Source organism: Lineus longissimus, chromosome 6, assembly GCF_910592395.1.
Source record: "Lineus longissimus chromosome 6, tnLinLong1.2, whole genome shotgun sequence".
Classification (NCBI taxonomy): domain Eukaryota; kingdom Metazoa; phylum Nemertea; class Pilidiophora; order Heteronemertea; family Lineidae; genus Lineus; species Lineus longissimus.
This window is the reverse complement of record NC_088313.1, coordinates 16,200,852-16,221,591: the sequence shown is the minus strand read 5'-3', so window position 1 is coordinate 16,221,591 and position 20,740 is coordinate 16,200,852. Positions and strand designations below refer to the sequence as shown.

Sequence of the window (20,740 nt, the reverse complement as noted above, 5' to 3'; positions counted from 1 at the left end):
CGTCTGCTCTTTTCGAAGAAGATGCGGCAAATGTGGTCTTCACAACAATTAGTCTTTAAAATATACATTTTATATACCAAAACTGCATTAAACGTTCGAGATCATATCATATTATCAAGTTGTGCCAAACGATACATATTGCTATTTTTGTTATCTTTACCTAAATTATATTTCGGAAATTTTGACGAATCATATCACGCTACCGAAATCAGCCCTTAGAACGTGTGACCTGAGAAACGAGATGTTGCGTTTTGTAAATATCTGACAAAAAATCCTTTATTTTGTCGAAATTGACGGATCGATGCATTCTGATTTTATATAGTATGTTTCATTGCATTGTTGTTAAACACCACGCCGATTTTCATCATCTAACTCTTTTTATTTCATGCTGAAATCAATGGAGGGAGTGGTGCATATTTTTCTTTTTTGCGGCTGGTGGGCAAAAATGTACGCAATCATGTATACCAGTATCATGTACATTTAGTGATTTACATGATTTACTGGCATGACTGGGTACTGCATGTACTTGGGAGTTGCACTGGTAAAGCGTAGCACTACTTGGTGGCTAATTACAATGTTAATTCTCCTCTGGGAGCGACATGACAATTCACCTCCATTTCCGGGTTCCCGAAAAAAGGTTTAGGCCTATTCATTAATGGCCGTGGATGTGGATGGAACTTGAATGGAACCCACTTGACCAGTCCTGTAACTAAGTAGAATGGTGTACCGGTCCAGTAACCGCCAACCGCGGCCAACATATCACCAAACCTTGTGACTCTGCCTCACTTGACCAAGACTGTGCGCATAGCCATCATGACCTCTCCCTTTGGGCCCCTCATGAAATCACTTATCAATGGTTTACCTATTCTTCTTTCAGGTCATTGGTAGTTGTAAATAGTAGACATCATGGTGAAGCATTACCTCACAAACAATGTATTCAAGTACACATGGGACCAATTAGCAGTGGCGTTCTGGCAGAGATATCCAAACCCAAACAGGTAAACAATGCTAGATGCTAATCGGATCTACGTGAGGCACGAGTCCCCTCTCCTCAATGCAATTGACATGGTGGCTTGCATTTTTAACTTGCTGCACAAGTGAGCACCAGCCATGATGACGATGCCGCCTCCTTCTGGGAAATTGCGAGATTGGACAAGAACAATAACAGTCCTTTGGTGGACAATGGTAAAATTGTAGACAGTCTCAGTCTCTAGTAAATTCAAATAGAGTGAACAGATTGAACTTCCTAATGTTGTTGAGAATGTCGGGCTCGAACGCTCCTTCTTCATCCTCACTTATTGCCCATAGCACACTTGACTGTTCCACAAAGGCCTTAGTATTACACGTAATATTGGCCTTTGGTACAGGTACCCTTCTAGTGGCTTAAAAGCGTCTACAAAGTGTATTTATCTTCTTTTTGTAGTCCTGAATGGCATTTGAAGTGTGCTACTGATTAATTTGAAAGTATTATCCACCTATTTTCTGTATTTTTAGCAAACATGTACTCTCTGAAGATACCCTTTCACGAGAAATCAAGAATGATCTCCTAATTACCAAAAGACTCCTGACCAAGACCAATAAATTGCCAAAATGGGGCGAACGGTTTATTCCTGGGAGTTCACGGAGCATCTGTATCCTGGAAGAATCCATTGTTGACCTAAAGACTAAGACAATTACCACCTACAGTAGAAATATTGGAATGAGTAAAATTCTGGTGAGCAATTTTTAACCGAACAAATTTCGACACAATATAAGTGCTAATGTCAGACATGTCAGAAGCTAGCAAAGGGATGCACTGAAGTTTTGTGTCCAATGCCTAACTATTGTGGCACATAGAAATGATCATCCTACCCTGCAGTAACACACCTCTCGGTGCAGAGCCGAGAGAAAATTCTGAAACTGCACCGACACTCATTTTAAAAGCAATCGGCTCTAAATTATCTCCTTTATCTTGTATTTAATATTGTTTTCTTGTAATTTCAGACTGTTGATGAAAAATGCCAATACAAAGTTGACCAAGAAAACAACTCGAAAACAAAATGTATACGAGAAGCTTGGATCGAATCACATGTGTATGGATTTGCTCGAGCAATACAGCATTTTGGAATCGAACGTTTCAAACAGAACATTTCGAGAACAGTGAAAGGATTCGACGATGTTATGGATAGACTCTATGCACCAAAGATTATGGATTCTGTCTCGCACCCTGAATCTAGAAGGGAAAAAATACGCACAACGGCAAAGAAAGCAACAGAGAAGGCAACAGAAATTGCCCGGAGCAAGGCTGGTCAAACAATGGTTGCAAGCTGCACTGGCCAAACACCAGCATAAAGTGTTGATAGTGGTCCACTTGGGGTTTTTTGTTACTTTTATTTCAAAGTTTAGTCTGCATACTGATCCTGTCATTGTAGAAGTGGGGTAGTTTTCTTGAGGAATCTGGTGCCACTTTCATGGTCAAGCCAAATGAGTCAATGCTAAATCGAAGAAATGTGCTTTCTTGCTCTTTATCCAGGCTATTTGATTCAGTTGACTGGGTCTGGCCCCTGTCTAATCTATGAACATTGGAAAGAGAATTCTTTTGCTTATGTTCGAAATGTCTTCTGGTTTATAATGCTATTGAGGGTGGTCTTCTGGTCTTGTTTTTGTGTTGATTTCTCAATGAAGGATTTCCCATTCCTGTAACTAAATTAAGATGATTCTGTTGTTCAGGCCTGGTCCCAAGCAAGTTGACAATAGTACATAGACATATTTATTGATGGAGCAGCTAATTTTACACCTCGAGATCAAGTCAGTTATATCAAAATATATCAGGATATATTGATGATGTAGGTGCATTTCTTTACTAAACCTACTTACATTGTATGACTCTTGCATTTACCTGCTGGTACTTATGTACATGTAGAGTAGATTGGTAAATGTACGTATGGATGCAATTATTGTAAGAGACTCAGAAGGTGACTCACTGCAATTACCTCAGTGGGGTGTTACAACCAAATCATCACTGGAACCTGACCAGTGCGTATTGTCTCAAGAGACTGCAAGTGTTAGTACTTTAGTACAATCAATTTGCTAATCCTGTCGATTCCAAGTAATAGGTTTCGTTCGTTATTCCAATCGACTGTAAACCTGGAATTATTCACGGCCATTCCTTTTCACGGTTTTGTGAAATTGCAACTTTTTTGTGTACTTATGTTATAAATTGTTACTGTCAACAGTGTTTTCAATTACTGGGAGATATTCATTTTCGCTACCTTATCTGCAAACGTGAAAAAAAGCAATAAAATGGCCCACTTATATATCCAGGTTTACACTTGTACGTTCATTCCAAGAGAAAGAATACAAAACTTTTGCACAAATTATCATACATATTTATCGACGACGTATGAAATCATGTATTCTTTATTTCCAAGGTAAAAGGTGTTAAATAATCCTACTAGGTTCTTAGAATGTTACATGACTTCAACTGCACAGGTAAAAGTCACCATCATAGAACGTTTGACGGTGATGAATCGTCATAGATTCGAATTCAACCTTGCATCATCAGGGTTTCTATGACGGAACCTTTAGTCTCTGTGTCTGGTGTAACTGTGTTACTGTGCTAAAAAAGTTGAACTGTATCAGCAAAGCTGGAAAGCATGCATCATTTAAAACATAGTTGCACTTTCAAATGTTGTATGCAAGACCTTGCAATGAATATCAGTGAGCCGATTATGATATATCATTTCACTCCTCCCTGTTTTGGATTGGATAATGGACCACATCCCAATACTTGACTTGCCAAACTCAGAAATGCAGCGCCACTCGCGGACAAAGATAGAACAACTCGACATTTTTTCCACCGGTTTTCGCTGCGCATGCGTACCAGCCGTCATCTTTGGCGGCGACGGACGAGAAAAACAACTGTTCTTCACGCAGTGAAAGCAAATTCACACAGGTAAACTGGTTATAACTGTGGTACGTCTGTTTCTTAACACGTAATAGTTATCAGATTGCTAAATTATCTTAAATCATGAGCCTTAAAGAACTTTTTGAACTCTCAAAAACTTACCCAAAACAAGTTCAGATTGCCGCCATTATTAGTTTCCGGATGGCTGGTACGTATGCGCAGCGAAAACCGGTGAAAAAAATGTCGAGTTGTTCTATCTTTGTCCGCGAGTGGTGCTGCATTTCTGAGTTTGGCAAGTCAAGTATTAACAAACACTTTTTAAATGATACAGAGATCCTCTGTAGCTAGATAGGTTTCAGTTATTAGAAGGTCTGTGAAAGGGGTAGTTGATTTACTGTTTTACATGTTGAGGATGTGAAAGGTCTTGTTTGTAATAAAAAGATTAATTCAATTGCATTTCTTTTCCTATTCTCTTCTCCCGACCCTAAAACACTTGAGTTCCAGTCCAGCATTGAAATGAGACCTCATGATGATAGTTATCCATTCATTAATTGACAAATCAGCCCATTTCATTGTAAATATGGTCCTCTTTTGAAGGATTACTTCTATACCTCATTGTCTGTGAGAAGATTTTATTTATCAGAAAGACCCTCTGATAACATTACCATTGGAGGCCCTTTCTATCGTTTCCGTGCTTTGAGCGGTTTTGTGAATGGTTCAATATGGATTTTGATTGACAAATTGAGGGATCAATTCCGAGACATGACTATTCAGTCACCTCCCAGATATCAGGTCAAATGTGTCGCCCAGGTTCTGAAGTACATGTATATTCACTGATGACTTTCAAAGCTGGCCTTTGGATTATTTCTGATATACACTTACTCTTTGGGGATCCAATTAAACCCCTGAGCGATGATACATGGTGGACGCGTGAACTGCCTATATTGTCCCTTTAAAATCTATTAATACAAACAAACATGTGCTTTTGTTTACTTCCTATGCGCGCAAAGCGCACTGGGTAATTTGGTTATTAGCCAATCAGAAGCCAAGAATCAATGCACTAGATTTGAACGTGCAGTTTCGAAAAGACTGGAAAATACATGAACGACCAACAGTAAAACACCGTTATTTTATCATTTTCAGGGAAAATAAAATGGAAAAGAGTGGGTATGTTGTTTATTTAACTATATAGAACAATAAGAATTAAAATCGCATGAAATGGGTTGCGCGAAATCGTTATTATGGCTGTCAAAAATTTGCAGACTCGTTCGTCGATTTAGCAGCGCGTGTATTCATCGTGTGCATTTGCACTGCAATACACGAAAGTTGATCATTCAATATTCTTTCAGGCCTGCTGGAAAAGATTTGGACCGTTTTGTTCGGCTTCAACCAGTGCTGAATGAGTTAGAGGAAATATGGGATGAGATAGGCATTGTCAGCGACCAAAGGGAGAAGAGAAAACATGTTGTGTTCCTGCATCTCAACAATCTGCTGCAGGACATGCTCGACGAAGAGAAGATTCTGAGGAAGAATCTGGTGGAAAATCTTGAAAAGAACAGCGAGGCAGTTCTCAAGCTGACTAAAGAGTTAGGATTGTCTCAATATGAGGTGAGACATACCAATACTCAACTTACAAAGCCAGGGATTTTGTAGAATATTCAAAATGAGTGCGAGTCCCAAAAAACTACAGTAGAACCTCCCTCAGCGGACACCTCTGCCAGGCGGACACCTCTACATAACGGACACGTCCGGCCAGTCCCGATTTTTTCTAAGTCATTTCCAATAACAAAAACCTCTGTACGGCGGACACCTCTCTATTCCGAATTGCGGACAGGGCGATAGCCAATTTTTGGTCCAATTCCCTCCCAATTACGGACAGTAGGCAAAAACAATGGCTTCCCGCTTGCGCTTGGAGAGTCAAGTAGGCCCGACAGGTGTGATATTCGCGCAATTAATCAACGTAATTACCCCATGGCATTGTGTTTTTGTATCCTAATTAAGCCGCGGCATTGGCATTGTGTTTTTGTATCCTAATTAAGCCGTGGCATTTGTTTACTCATCTTTTCAACTAATCACATAGGCCTTTTGTGTCTACGGACACTCATAAATCCACGCGGTTTTGTCAGTGTTGCGGCGAATATGCGTTAGTAGAGAAATTAGAAAAAAATAATTATTTATCAAAGGTGGCTGATGGACAGAAATTATGGTGTTTTTTCACACATTATGACATGTCGAGGAGATTTTGCAATAAAAGGGGCACCTTTTACTAGAGAGATTATTCACGCTCTGAGTTCCAAAGTAGCTCACGTCATTCAACGCAACATCACAAGCAAATACCGATCAGCCAACAGGTTTAAAGTTTCTACGCTAGATGTCGACACAGAGAAAACCAAGACCTGCAAGGCGGGAACTTCAAATCCACCTATCGGACGATTTGGCATAACCTCTCTATTGCGGACACCTCTCTATTGCGGACACCTGGGCCCAGTCCCATGGGTGTCCGCAATAGAGAGGTTGTACTGTATATCCAAATCAAGCAAAACTTCTTATGGGAATCTGTCATTGTCTCTAAATGTAAACCATGGTCTGACTGCATCCTGACTTTGGTGTCTTTCTTGCTTAATTTGTCCCCAACAGTAGCGACACAGTTTGAAGACTATACACCTACGTAATGACACAACCAAGAGAAAACTTTGATGCCTTCAAATTAACTTAAAATTCATTTTGTCTTTCCAGCCCAAGGATGGTCTCTCGATGCTCAAACTTGATGAAGATCTACGTATGAAAGTCAAGGAGTTGACAAAAATGAAACGCGAGCGGTTGGCAGAACTCGACAACTTAAAAGAAAAAGAACAACATCTGTGTGATGTCCTGTGTGTGACGCCTTATTATATTCCGAGTGGATCTGTGCCAGATTCTCAACAAATAGCAGAACTGAAGCAACACATTGCTACGCTTAGTGCTGAGAAGGTAAGTTCATTTACAAGGCCATCGTAAAGATGACCTCTTTAGTGTAATGTTGGCCAAACAATATTTCTCTAGTGTTCTACTTGCTAACTGGGCTTAGATGCTCTAGCCAACCGATTCTCTGGACAAGCAAGTTTTGTCAGTAGGCAGTTGGAGAGGGTGCAGTACCAATAGAAATATAAAATAATTATCATGCTGTTTTGAGAATTTGTTCACTTGCTTTGGGGCATTGATCAATTGATGTATTGTAGGCTTCTCAAATGGTGAAAACTAGACTGATAGTGGATGATGCCTTAAAAATGGGGTAAATTTCCTTGTCAAAAGCAGTTAGTATTCTCATCAACTATTGGGTTGTATTTTCCAGGTTCAAAGACATGGAAAGTTTGTTGACACACGAAAAGAAATCTCGACCCTGCTCCTAGAACTGGAGAGAGTACCAGCGAGTTCCTTTGAGAAAGAGATCCTGTGCGAAGTTGAAACGTCTTTCCTTCTTTCGTCAGATAACATGAAGGGGTTGGAATCCCTCCACAAACAGGTGAGCATAAAACTACAGTATTACTATTAGATTAGATGGGGATCCAACCTGCACCAAAATTTTGCACATGGAACCTTTGCCAGCATTAAGTGACAACAGGACATATGGCACCCTTGCCAATGTTCAAGGACAGCACTCACTACAAACTAAATCCCCATCTACAGATGGATGGTTCATCACCCATACCATGCCAAGTCCCTGAACTGCCCTACCAGAGACTCCTGTGAGGCCCTTTTTAAACCAACAAAAGCCAATGGCTAAAAAAGCATGTCGTTTGAATTGGGTACTAAGCTACTGGCAGTCACACCCATGAGAATCTATGTGTCCGACAGAAATTTTACAATTCTTTGCATTTCACTTTCAGCTCAAATCTAAGCAAGAGGAGAACTTTGCTCATGGTACAGGACTCCGAGAACGACTGATGATATTATGGGATAGATTGGAGGAGCCAGAAAATGAGAGGGAACAATATTTGTCAGATCACACAGGCTTTAAACCATCGGTGTTGGCACAGGTATAATTTCTTATTTTGTATGTTATTAATATGTGCTGTCCATAGGATCAGTGAATTAGTACGATACTGTATACCATGTTGTCATGTGCTGTAACTACCTCAACCCTGGATAAATTGTTGGTGGGTGCAATTCCTCTTTGAGACTGATCACTCTTTCTTCAAGCCACGGCTGAGGCTGCAGTGTCCTTAATACTACTCCCATTAGCCGGTAACAAGTTTGCTGTATGTGGTTTGAATTTTCATATTGCGTTATGTTGTTGCAGCTTGAAGAAGAAATTGCAAGATGCGAGCTACTAAAATTACAAAACATCCAAAAGTTCATAGAGGGAGTGCGGAAAGAGTTGGTGGAATGGTGGGACAGATGTCGCTACTCGGAGGAGGAGAGGGATTTATTTGTACCTTTTCATGATGGTGAGTGACCAGTTAAACTCGTAAAAGTTGCAGTATTGTGTGTTTTGGGTTGTCCAAATCACAGAGCAGTTACCCTCTGTGTGGGGTCAAACTTATTCTGGCGAGGTCTCCCAGCACTTGCAGGAAATCTGATCGTGCCTCATTCAAATAAGAGGACATAGAATATCATATCATAGCAATCAGACAGCTCAGCCTGTTACTGGGCGTCTTTGTGACCAATATGATTGAAAGACGACAGTATGGATGAAGTCAAGCCACACTGAAGAATCACTGTGTTGTTTTTGGAGGTAATAATGGCCCTGAAAAATAATTGGCATTTGTCTTTGCAGACAACTACTCTGAGGAATTAATGGAGAAACATGAAGCAGAGGTGAATAAGGTGAAAAAATACTACGACGAACACAAGCCACTGTTCCAGAAACTCCAAAGAAGACAGAGCTCTTGGAACCACTTCTTAGAATTAGATGTAAGTTTGGTTTTGTTGGATCGTTTCTTTCAAAGTTTTTGGCTGTTGCTGATATGGCAAGTTCTCTCGGATGAATGTTCATAGTCTGCTTGTTTATTTTAGACTAAAACCCTTTTGGAACTTGCCTGTCGTACATGCAGTGGCAGTCTTCTTTTCTTCATATTCTAGGTTGTCATTGTTCCACTGGTTTCTTGAGTGTCATTTGGCTATCCTCTGCCCAATGAATTCGAACAGTATCCAGTTCTCGTTCACATACTCTAAGCTGCTTTCCTCACCAGTTAAAACTACAATCTAAATCTCATGTCCATTTCAGATTAAAGCTAATGATCCAAATCGGTTCAATAACAGAGGAGGTGGTCTACTCCAAGAGGAGAAGACCAGAAAGAAATTACAAAAGACTTTACCAAAGGTGAGTGTGTTCCAATCATTGAGCGGGCAGCATATTTTTGTGTATTTCTTCTAAATGCATAACTCGGTTCAAAAAATCATGGCATTAACTAACCAAACAAACAAGTGTTTCTTGCAATAACTTTCAGCCAGGCCGACTTTAGAGGATCCAAAGACCTCACCACACAATTTGGTCGCACAATATTATCTTGAAAGATGGAGGCCAGCTATTTTAGGGCTACAGTGGGACAGCCAACTACGTCACATCCATTACTCTGATTTGTACCGAACTGACTAGTCGAGAGATTCTAAAGAAGGAGGAACTTTAAATCAGTAACAACTTGTCACCTTATGACAAAATAAACATCTGACATTTTTGAGAGAAATGCCCATGCTGATCTTCAATTGATTTGTTTCAGTTGGAAGAAGAGCTGGAAGAACTCATCGCCAAGTGGGAGGAGGAAAATGGCCGAGATTTTTTAATTGACGGTGCTCGGTATTCGGACTACATCAAGTCTGAGTGGGAGAACTTGAAGTTGCAGAAAGAAAATGAAAAGGCGCAACGGGTAAGCATCTACATGTAGAAGCTAGATGAAGGATGGTCCAGCTACGAGGGTGTTGGTGGCACGAAATGTTGTGTACTTGTGAATTTCTTGTGCCTTGAATTTGAGATGTGAAACATCTCTGAACCTCTGCCCGTAACACTGTAAGAAGAACTAAACCTCATCAAAATATTTGCTTCCAGTTAATTCATTTGTGGGTTCAGTTCATTTGAACTGATTAATTGATTTACAATTATTCGCTACATTTCAGCAAAAGAAAAAATGCCAAGATTATGGAGGAGGAGATGTTTTATGGCAGTAAGCCGGTTACTCCTGCACCCGCTGCTAAAAGACGCTTCCTGACCACACCCTCAAAGACGCCCAATCCTAAGATGAGAAAGGTAGGGCAACCGGTATGAAGAAGTGTTTGATCATTTTGTGGTGGTGGTGGTCCAAGATGTACAGAAACCACTGAAGTAAAGTGGTTATCAGCTGTCTGTGAGAGCTGTATTTGATGTGTCTAGTATCGTAACACTAGATTCTACTGTCAGTGATCCCTGAACAATGAGCTGCAAGTTCCATAGTCAGTGATTTCTGTGAGCACACGTACCTTGAAATGGATATATTCTTTGGCAAGTTTTTCTTCAGCTTGTTCTTCCTCAGATGTTTTTTATTCAAATGTCTTGGTGCTCATGTGGTCTTTCTCCATTGTAGCTGAACAGCACACAGAAGACTCCTGGTTCTGTCAGCCGAATCGGACAGTCCCAACTGAGCATATTTGCTTCACCATCGATGTGCAGACCACCTAAGTCAGCAAATGCCAAGTCTTTTGCCAAGGTAAGTGTAATGCATTGATCTAGTTTTCATTTTGAATACTCGTAACATTGCCTGGAAATTTTCCAGGCTACTTCTATCACACACGAGTGACCACCCAAAAAAAACATGAGGCTGTCCAGTAACAGCATCATCACAAATTTGTCCTTACACAAGCTGAGCTGAACCTAGTGCTGAATTGGCTGCAGCTTCTTTAAGCAGAATGTCTGTTGTTGTGATTGCCTTGCCTGATCAGTTTTTGCGTCACTGGATGGTCCCTGATAACTTCCCTGTCCATTTTTCAGACTCCACGCCGGTTACGACCAACGCAGGACCGCTTGAACCGTAGCAGACGTGCCCTCATTGATAAGAACAAATCAAACAACTGCCAGGCATCGATGAGCAGCAATGGATCCGTGATGACGCAGAAAGATACGAGTACTCTATCAACTGTGTCAGGGATAACATATCAAGACTTTTCAGTAAGTGGTGATTTTGATAATGAATGGGTCCATGCTGAAAAGATTGTAGATCTGAGGCAATGACTGATTGAGGGGTTCAACATACATGTACAGCATAAAGGGTCCATGCTGCTCTGTGGAAAAATATGACACACTGGTCAAGATTGATAAATTAGCTACTTGAACTAAATCATTGTGATTTTATGATCATTGTTCATTCGTCAAAATGTGGCTGGCTCTGGCAAAATTTAATGACTTGCTGACTCACCCCAATACACCAGCTGTAAGTCAGGTTTTGATTTTAGTTTTACTTCTCCCTGCCAAATGATTCTTTCCTTGTCATAAGTGAGAAACAATATATCACTACAAAAAAAACTTGAAAAGCAGAGCCAGAATATGTGAAACATGCCTGCCACTCGTGATTCAACCAGTAAATGACTGGTCAATCTCCCATAAAGCTGACTTTAAAAAGAAAATTAAGATCCGAATTTGTTTCAGCAGGTATCACCTTTTGCCAGAGCCATTCGCAAACGTCCAAGACTATAGGTCAGACTCTATTCAAGTCTCTGCTTGATTGCTGCTCTAATTGTTGTGGTGAAAGGGTTGCATGATTAATGCTCAGTGCTTTAGCTTTTGATCCTCTTGCGGGCACGAGTTCCAAAAATCGCATCTACCTCTATCTGCTCAGTATATTTCAGTATATATCTCAGTATAACTTCCAAAGTGTGGGGCGAAATAAGCTAACCCCATTGATCCTAACTTGAATGTTCTTCTCTGCCAGTGTTAATTGCATACCAGTGATCTTATCATGGCACATTCTTATCTTAGTATTGCACTGCAGCCTATTGGTCTATTGTAGAATGTAACTTCATTCTTTCAACTTATCCAGTGCTCATTTTACTGCCAAGCAACTGACTGTGGAAATGTTGATGTCCTACATTTTCTTTCCTTCCATTTTCAGGAGGGGTTGAATCCCAAAACCAGACCGAACTGCCGGAGCAGCATATTACACAAGTCTTCCCACACAAGAGTGACGTTACTTTAGACAGTGAACTGTATCAACTAGCTTTTGACCTGCCTTGAAATGGTGTTTGATAGTTGATTTGAAAGAAAGTGAGACTGGTTGTGATTGTATGATTGAAACTTGTCAACAAGTTGATGACCTTTTTCAGGGTTACCAGAAGTTTTTCTCCTGAGTTAGTTGCAGATGTGCCAGAAAAAGTCAATTTTGCAAGAGAAGTTAAAAGTGGAATCTCGGGGTTGACTAAATCTTGTTTGACTGTGAACTTCTTGTTTTTCAAACTGAGATAATGAAAGGAGTGAGAGGAAAAATAGACTACTGGTACTAATGATGAGGTCATTGAGCAATAATCAAGGATGGCATCTCTGCAACTGACTCTATCAAAACTTTTGTAAATATGATGTGTATAGATTTTAGAATGCTTTCTTAGTGTCACAACTCACATTCAGTGTTTCATATTGCCAAGATTTTTTCCACACTTGGTGGCAACTGTTACTGAGAAAGCTATTGTGATGTTTTAGAATGTGGGAAGATCATGAAGTACCTATCAATAGAGGGCAAGAGGGAGATGTTTGAACTTTGACAAGGTTTCGAATGAAACATGTCATTATTTACAATGGGTATAGGTTATTCTCCAGTTTTATCGAGTTTAACTGGTCTCGAGGGTTGGATTTGAAAATAAAATGGGGAAGGGGGGGGGCTTGTATATTTCTGCTGCTTATATTCGTGAAGTTTTTTCATAATGTAAATGTAAAATGAACGTTATTATGTAGTACACCTCATACTTTATTTGCATCTTTTAGCCGGGAATGTATTTCATGCCCCATCAATATTAAAATTTGTAGTCATGCCCCATTCATACTACATGTAGAAAATATGTACTGTAAATATATGTGTGTGAGTGTGTATGAGTACAGTTTCAAACATTGCTATGCATGCACTACAACAGGATGTATTCACGTCATGCACATTTTGTAAATAGAAAACAGATGATTTTAGCTGCGAAATGTCTGGTAGCTCACTGCTGCCATCTGCTGGGTGATATTTATACTAAAGCTATGCCTGAGTAATAAAAATTTTGTAAAAGAAATTGTTGACTTATCGTTTAAAGTACTTTTTTCCTGTTTCTATTTTTATTTACTAAAGATGTTCTTTGCTTGTAAGTAGGAATAACAAACGGAGCACAATGACACTGTTACCTCCTAATGTTTACGGGGAGATGATTCAGTTAGCATTCAGTGCAACCTCTCTATTTATGACACCCTCAGAACTGAAAAGTCCTTGAAGTGGGTTGTGGAAACTATCCCAGGGGCCACACCTCTATACTGCTTTGTTTGAACTGAAGGTGGGATAAAGTCTCCCAAGTGGGAACACGTATATGAAAATAGCCTTGAGGTGCCATATAGCCCCCCCCCCCCCTCTTATATGGGCCTCACGTAATCTGGCGGGATGGGTCGTTCATGTCCCCTTTCCACTGTACTGTTTTGTGTACCGGCAAAGAATGAATAAAGACTTGGCTTTATGTGTTCTTGGTACCATGTGTAACAGACAATGCGTATGTGACAGCTGCCTCCAATACTGTTGTCATTGACCCTCTATATAAGGTCATTCAAATCATGTTGACTGAACTTTGAATGACATGTTTTAATATTAGTCTGACAGTAAAGTGGAATGAGGTCAGTAGGCCATATTTTAAAGGTTTGTTTGCCTCTTATCATGTTATTGAATAACAAGAAGTGCATAGCCTATTATTACTTATCAGGAGACGGTTTCAATACCATCTATTTCCTGAATTACTCATAATTCTTTTCCATGCATTCTGTACTTCAAAAGAAATCAGTAGAGAGCCTTGTACCTGTTAGATGTAGGCCATCCACTTTTACTTGCTGTGCAGAGAGGTACTGACCGCAGTGGCAAACAACCCCTACCTATACATTGTGGGTCAAGATGTGACCAGGTAGAAGCAATGTTAACTTTACTTTAATAATATCATCACCTTGGCCCAGCCTTTACCTGTGGACACCACCAGGAAAATAAAACGTCAACCAGGTTATGACAATATGGGTCTGAGAGTCCCAATTTCAAATTCAACTAGTTCTATCTCGTTTGGTTTCTGTATGTGGAAATCAAAGGGTTGAAATTTAGCCCATTCACCTATTCCAAACTGCTGTTCTTTATTGATTTTTAGCTCAGCTGACAAATGGGGCATTTTAGCTCAGCTGACAAATGGGGCATTTTGTAACCGTAAAACCAAGGCACTTCAGATCTGATTAAAACTTGTGTTGTTAAATCTAAAGGTTTGAAGATCAGTGACTGTACCGATATTTAATCAGAGGGTACAAGGAAGGCCTCCTATATTAAGCAACTGACAAGGTCAATAGAGGGGTACACCGAACAACAAGCCCCTGCCACTGGAGTGGTGAAAGTCTCGTCCACCGTTGTTGATCCCATCAGAGAATCATATCTACTGTCGTTTGTGTGGGAAGATTGCTTGTGGCTGTGCTGAACATGTCTTGACAACTAAAGCAAGTCATTATTTCAAATTCCCTTGTTTGATACTGGCATGAAAACCAATCAATTCCAGGACCCACAGTCACCCCAGTGTGAAATTGGCTCAGGCGACAGTGGCGCTGTTTCGCGGCAAAACATCGAACTGAACGTTTTGGACGAAGATTTCAGTTCAATATTTTGCCGCTAAGGAGCAGCACTGTCGCCTAACCCACTTTCCTATGAAATTGAACAATGCTCTCCGACTCCCTTATAGGCCTTTTGCATGAATAGATTTTTTGGGTATTGCCAATGACATAACACACAGGGTGGGCCTATTACATGTATTAGCTGTATTTACATGTACTAGTCTTGCAAAGAACCTCAATAGATCTACCATTTTTATTCATTTTCTTCATATCTTGGACAAAGATTTTAAAGCTTTTGATGTCAATGATGATGGACTGTAACCTAGGCCTACCTTCAAGGCAAGACCACCAAGCAATAGCGGTAAGACTTCTTGACATTGGAACCTACCTCAGCGAACACCTCTCTATTAAGAACACTAGGTTTAATCACAAAGTTGTAGTTTCCATTCAATTTGACCTCTCTAATCAGGACACCTCTAGAACCGCACTTGTTAGTCCCAAGGGTGTCCTTGATAGAGTGGTTCTACTGTACTCTTTTATTGTTGTTACCCAATCCATTGCTGTACTTGCCACTCCAGAGCCAAATAGTGTTAGGGACTCCAATACAGTCTGTTTTGACATCCTGATTGTCCTTCCTCTTGGCATCAAGACGAGGCCTGTCCATTGCGTCCGGAGTGTAAATGGGGCATGTTTGTTAAGCTAATAATTAGAATATAGCACTAATACAGGATTTACCAGCTCTTCAACTGTATTAGAGGGGAACGAGGGCTTTATTTTCCTCCAAAGGACGATGTCAACCTGCTCAACACCAGCTGGAGCATGGACTAACCACAGGTTGGGACATTGTCCCTATCAACCTGTTTGCAGCATGGTGAACAGAGAGGGCTACTCATATGACACAGCATCCTCCTCCTTAGAACCAGGACATTCTTTCTCCACCTGCTTCTGTGCTCCAAAGATGTGGAAGAGGAACGTACTTTGAAAGTACAGTTGATAGGCAACGCTCAATTTGGGTTAGCTGAAGACCTTCTGGTGTACCCTTTGCATGACCTGACCTGAACTTCAAGCTGTGCCATTGTGTGATAGCACAGTAAAATTTCCAGGCAAAGTTCACAATGTTGAAACTGGCTCTAGACAATTTCATACCAAGTATTAAATGTGACGTCCCAAGATAAAGCTTTCACCTTAATGTCCGCTTTAAAATGTCGAGAGGTGGAGTATATTGAAAACATCAAGTCATTCCTAGATGTGTCAGCTCTTATCGGGGAATTGGCCTACATTTTGTTTATAAGTTAGCTTAGAAATTTCAATCTGACACAATAGTTGACTTCCTATGATAAATAGGCCTACTCTGCGTCACAATCACAAAACATGATCCACATGTCACAATAGTATGACTAATTGCAGTGTACTGAACTTTGCATGTTGTTCAGATAGCTTACTCTGACCTGTGAAATGTCCAGCAGGTGGGCCAAGCCCTTCAAGTTTGTCCTCTTTAGATCATTGTAACCACCAGAGGACAATGTTACAAACTTTCCTCAGGACAATTTTAAATCAAAAGATATCTGATATGCCATTGACAACTCAAAGACATACTTGTAGTCTCATCCAAAGGCCATGGTTACTGCTGTACTGGCATGGCAGAACCACATTTTCTCTGGGGTCCCTGGCCTGTTTCTCTCCTTCTGAGAGAGCAGCAATGTCATAGTTGACCGTCGGCTCTTGCCTCACTATTTAAAGGGACAATCCACAGACGTAGTTTCATCCAAAGGCTATGGTTGCTGTACTGAAATGCCGATTGTCAGCTCTAGACTCCCTACAATCAGTCCTGGGTGATCACTCAACACCTCAGAGTGGTTATGAAGGACAGGGTCCGGGGCTTAAATTATTGGTACATGCAGGTGAAAGTCACCGTGGACATTTGGTAGGTAATCACAAAGAAAGAAGAAAGGCCAGATATGAAACATCATTATTTTATTTTTTGCGATCAAGCGGCTCACATATCTGAATCAGTCAACACTGAAACACACCACCCATCACCACAGAAAAGTCCTCCTGTGCCTTGACCAGATATCACTGGGGAGCACAATTTGGTGCAATGCCGAATGCCTGCTGTGTGGTGCATGTCATCCACAAGTCTGGTTAAATACTTTTGTATATCTTCTGTGTCACTGCCTGGGAATCCTGAAAAAAATCTCAATAATACTCACCACTCTGGGCCAACTGCGTCATCAAAATAAACCTCCTCTGGCAGCAGTCAACTTCAGTCTCAAAATTTATGCTCCTTATTTTACAGGTATTCTTTGCTTCTTTGAGTTTGATGCTAGTCAATCTAAGTTGCCAGGTGAACTTGCCAGGATTATCAATTGGTGAGTCTCACATCGTCTTAGCCTGAAAACAACACGATGCCTCTCGGATTCGCATCCACATACTTACCATTATCATCATACTCACCATCTCATTTTCACCACCAGTTACCATCACCCTTAAGGAACTGTTTTGTCACCTGGGCACCTTTTTACCACGTGCATCGTCTCATGAACAACCACATACTGCACCAAACCATCACTGGACTTCTCTTGGAACCAACCTAACCATCAATGAAGAGTAGACAGCAAACCAGGACTGGAAATTAGAACGGGTTATCGCACACTCACACTCACTCAGCCCTCACTTTTATTTTTTCATAACCCAGGATAACATGCACCCTGGGTTATTTTTTCAATTTGAGCAACATGTGCTCAAGCTGTTTTGCAAGCAAATCATTGTGACCAGATGATCTCTTTTGAAAGAAGTAGGGCCCTAAGAAGGGCCCAAGGGATAGAATTAGCAGGAGAGGAGATGCAGAGAGACTAGGACGATTGTCTCTGGACAGTTCTGGTTCTTGGATGACGAATTCTTGGTTCTGGTGACTTGTAAATAGTAGAGCTCTGCCACCTTGAAACTTTGCCTTGCTGGAATGATGAATCTCGGACTAGCTGTCTGGACGAACGGCCTTGGAACGAATCATGGGATGAATGAAGATGAAGCACGATATGAACATCGAACAAAAGATCTGCGAGTCTCTTTTAATTGGAGTAGTATAGTGTAGACTATTGTCTTTCACAGCAGATTCTCTTAAAATTGTCTCTCGTTGTTCGTTTTACTACACTTCCAGTCGAATGAAATGACATCAGCGAATACTTAATGATCTGTAGGTCCGTTCCTCCACTAGAATACATACAAAATCGTTGGCAAGAATATAGTCTTTCTTGGGTCACAGTTGTATAGTCAATGAATCTCGGTTACTTGTATAGAGCCGGATGAAACTTCGTTGTAGAGCAAACACACTTTGTCAAAAACTTCATCTTTGAATTGATTTTGTATTCAATTCAAAGGAAAATACCTCCCAATACTCAGGTTTAATTTTGTGCTTGTTGTAAAATTCTTATAAATGCAAAGCAGTGGTATCTATGACTGAGATCAACTGTTTCTTACCATTAGAAATTGGATTTCACACAACACAAATGATATAACCATTGAAGCTTAACTTCTGGCCTTATATCGGCAGGCAAAGCTTCAAGTGTATGAAAACATTTTCTTAACAAATTCTATAAACTGATATTATTCTTATTCATACAAAATCAACTCATCAGGAACCAACACAAATTGGTTCATGCCATCTTTTTAAAACTCAACAGAGAAATTTAATTCTATATTTTGGAAGCTCACACGAACAGTGATGATCCGTTTCAGATCCTGTTCATAGTTTTAAAATACATTTATCACAAGATGGCTTTGGAATATTGCACTTTGAATTTCCACAAGACAGTAACTTAAAGAGATTCCAACTTCAAATATTATTAACTGTATCACAATATTTTAACCTCATATTGCAGTAAATTACAATTAGTAAAATGCTTTTTCGATTTTAGCATAATTTGGTATTTTCAACACTGAGCTGAAATTGTAGAACTGAAAGTCATTGTTTCTCTACAATTTACAAGTAAGTCATCAATAAAATGCATTAGAAAAATAATCATACCAAGAATTCGCCATGGATCGATCAATGATCGTTATTTACAAGTAAAAAAGAAGCATTCAGAAAAATGCCCAGAACTGTGATGAACAATCATCCATCTAAGAAGCATTTAATATATATACACAGTACTTGGAAATCTTGGTTCTGCCACATTTGTCCCAATAGGGAAACTTATGGCTTAGAAATTGAACGCTTCATTCAAACATTATATTCCAAGTTTAAGAAATAATTTAGAAGTGCTGAATTTGTGCAAACTATGGGTGTATCTGGTGAGATACCAACACCCCCAAATTTAAGCGATGAAGATTTCTATTGTCTGTACAAGCCCAGCATCAGGGCAATAAAGAAGAGATTTGAGACATCCAAGAAAGGTGCACAAAATCATAAGTCTGGCTACAAAGGCTGTACAAATTTACACATGTACAGACGTTTAAAAAAAACCATACAATGGAAATACCTCTGAAGGGAACTTTACTTCAAAACTGTTTCACAGCACCATGTAAAGTTTCCTTCACAACAACGTCATAATGAAAGTTAATGAATGAAGTTTGGAATGCACGGTCTGCAATAATGAATAGTAACTAACTATCACAAATTACCCTTAATTATCATTTGGACCTTAATCATATCCCCACCCAAAAAATGCTCAAACTCATCAAGCACCAGTTATCAACCTGAACACGATTATGCTTGGACTTGAACATTGAGCATCAACTTCAACTGATATGCCATTTCCGAGCATTTGGAGGACAATATTGGATCTCTGTTTTCAATGAGACTGGATTCTGATGATGACGAATCATCATCGCTGAACCAATGGGTTGGTGGTTTTGGAAGCACCTTTGGTGACGGAGGCTCGCTGAACTTGGCACCGGCGTAATTAAAACCAGCGAAAGGTTGAAGAGGTACCGGAATCGGAATGGACGGAGACCTCATGGCAGTGACTACTCGCGACTTCAGAACTGCTTTCTCTTTTTGAGAGTTCATATTCATTCTGTTCGACACCAAGAAATTCTTTGGCGACGGAGTAGAGTCTCTGCTTTTGCTGTTTCTCTGTCTCTTTGGGCTTGACGTCTGGATAACGTTAACTGGTGATGGGCCCTGGCTTCCTCGCCTATGAAACTGTCCGACTTGATCCTTGCCACCTCGCATGTTTGGTCCAGTCATCTGTCCACTGAAGTAGCACACTGAATAATGAACAATGTTATCTTATGATCTGTGATCTGTATGATCGCGTATCTTGACCAACTTATAGTCAGTGAAGATCAAATATCGATGACGCACAGTTTGTTTTCCTTCAAGGTAAACACGAAATCGATTTTTAACGCAACTGTCTTTCTTTGAAACTTGATTTTCGAATCACTAGCCTTTGTCGTGTGCAGTGTCTATCACCGTACGGCGTAATACAATCTTTCATTCCCAAAACCGAGGGAATAAGTAGAACTTGCAGTCATGCAGTCATGGAGAAACACTCAAAATACTACCAACTCTCCCACAAATCGAAAACAAAGAAGCCAAACGAAGATGGCGACTGAAAATTTTCAATCGACTTTGGACGTCTCTTTTTCTTGGCGTATTTGACGAATTCTGCACGATTCTTCGCTCATTCAATGATGGCAAACCGATCTTGATGGTTTCGACTCACAAGCGGCACACTGTTGATGAAAATCACACCTCTCCGCTAGCCCTTCTTGGCCGAACTTCGCATCACAATCTTGTGATCTCTTCTCTACGAAGTCATCACCTCCAACAAAAACATTGGGCAATGACCAATCAGAGCAAGTGTTTTGATCAGGTGCTTCCAAGAACCAATCAAATATCTTAATTGCATTCCTTATTTGGGCACTGAATTAAATTACGTCATTTTCTTGTATATTTTTAAAATGCTCATTTCGTGTACATTTCTACCAATTCTGATCTGAATAAATGCAATTGCAGTAAAATTGATTTTGAACTAAATTCATAAAATTTATCAATGAATTTCTCGACGGAAAATTCCGACAAACTCCGAACATTCCAAAGGGTTTCCCTGGAAATGACGTCAATGACGTAGGCGGGGAATCCTGAAAATTCTAAAAAT

At 40.2% G+C, this 20,740-nt stretch overlaps 2 protein-coding genes across 2 annotated transcripts; both read left to right on the top strand.

Moving 5' to 3' along the window:
• Nucleotides 1-228: 228 nt before the first annotated feature.
• LOC135489503 (PRELI domain-containing protein 1, mitochondrial-like) lies at nt 229-4,337 on the top strand. Its single transcript, XM_064774885.1, has 4 exons — nt 229-321; nt 878-998; nt 1,495-1,714; nt 1,984-4,337. The coding sequence occupies exons 2-4, from the start codon at nt 907-909 to the stop codon at nt 2,329-2,331; spliced, it is 660 nt and encodes a 219-aa protein (XP_064630955.1). The 5' UTR covers nt 229-321; nt 878-906; the 3' UTR covers nt 2,332-4,337.
• Nucleotides 4,338-4,971: 634 nt separating this feature from the next.
• On the top strand, nt 4,972-13,064 carry LOC135490008 (protein regulator of cytokinesis 1-like). Its single transcript, XM_064775653.1, has 13 exons — nt 4,972-5,053; nt 5,236-5,494; nt 6,623-6,856; nt 7,218-7,388; nt 7,753-7,902; nt 8,166-8,313; nt 8,643-8,779; nt 9,093-9,188; nt 9,586-9,746; nt 9,980-10,121; nt 10,423-10,545; nt 10,827-11,003; nt 11,944-13,064. Exons 1-13 carry the CDS (start codon nt 5,040-5,042, stop codon nt 12,025-12,027), a joined length of 1,896 nt encoding a protein of 631 aa, XP_064631723.1. The 5' UTR covers nt 4,972-5,039; the 3' UTR covers nt 12,028-13,064.
• The last annotated feature ends 7,676 nt before the right edge of the window (nt 13,065-20,740 follow it).

Bases quoted from the DNA above. Each gene is read 5' to 3' on its own strand.
- LOC135490008 (XM_064775653.1), top strand. The intron at 6,857-7,217 runs GTAAGTTCATTT...TGTATTTTCCAG, and splicing joins CTACGCTTAGTGCTGAGAAG to GTTCAAAGACATGGAAAGTT. The intron at 9,747-9,979 runs GTAGAAGCTAGA...GCTACATTTCAG, and splicing joins CAACGGGTAAGCATCTACAT to CAAAAGAAAAAATGCCAAGA.
- LOC135489503 (XM_064774885.1), top strand. From the start codon at position 907: ATGGTGAAGCATTACCTCACAAACAATGTATTCAAGTACACATGGGAC. The intron at 999-1,494 runs GTAAACAATGCT...CTGTATTTTTAG, and splicing joins AGATATCCAAACCCAAACAG to CAAACATGTACTCTCTGAAG. The intron at 1,715-1,983 runs GTGAGCAATTTT...TTGTAATTTCAG, and splicing joins TTGGAATGAGTAAAATTCTG to ACTGTTGATGAAAAATGCCA.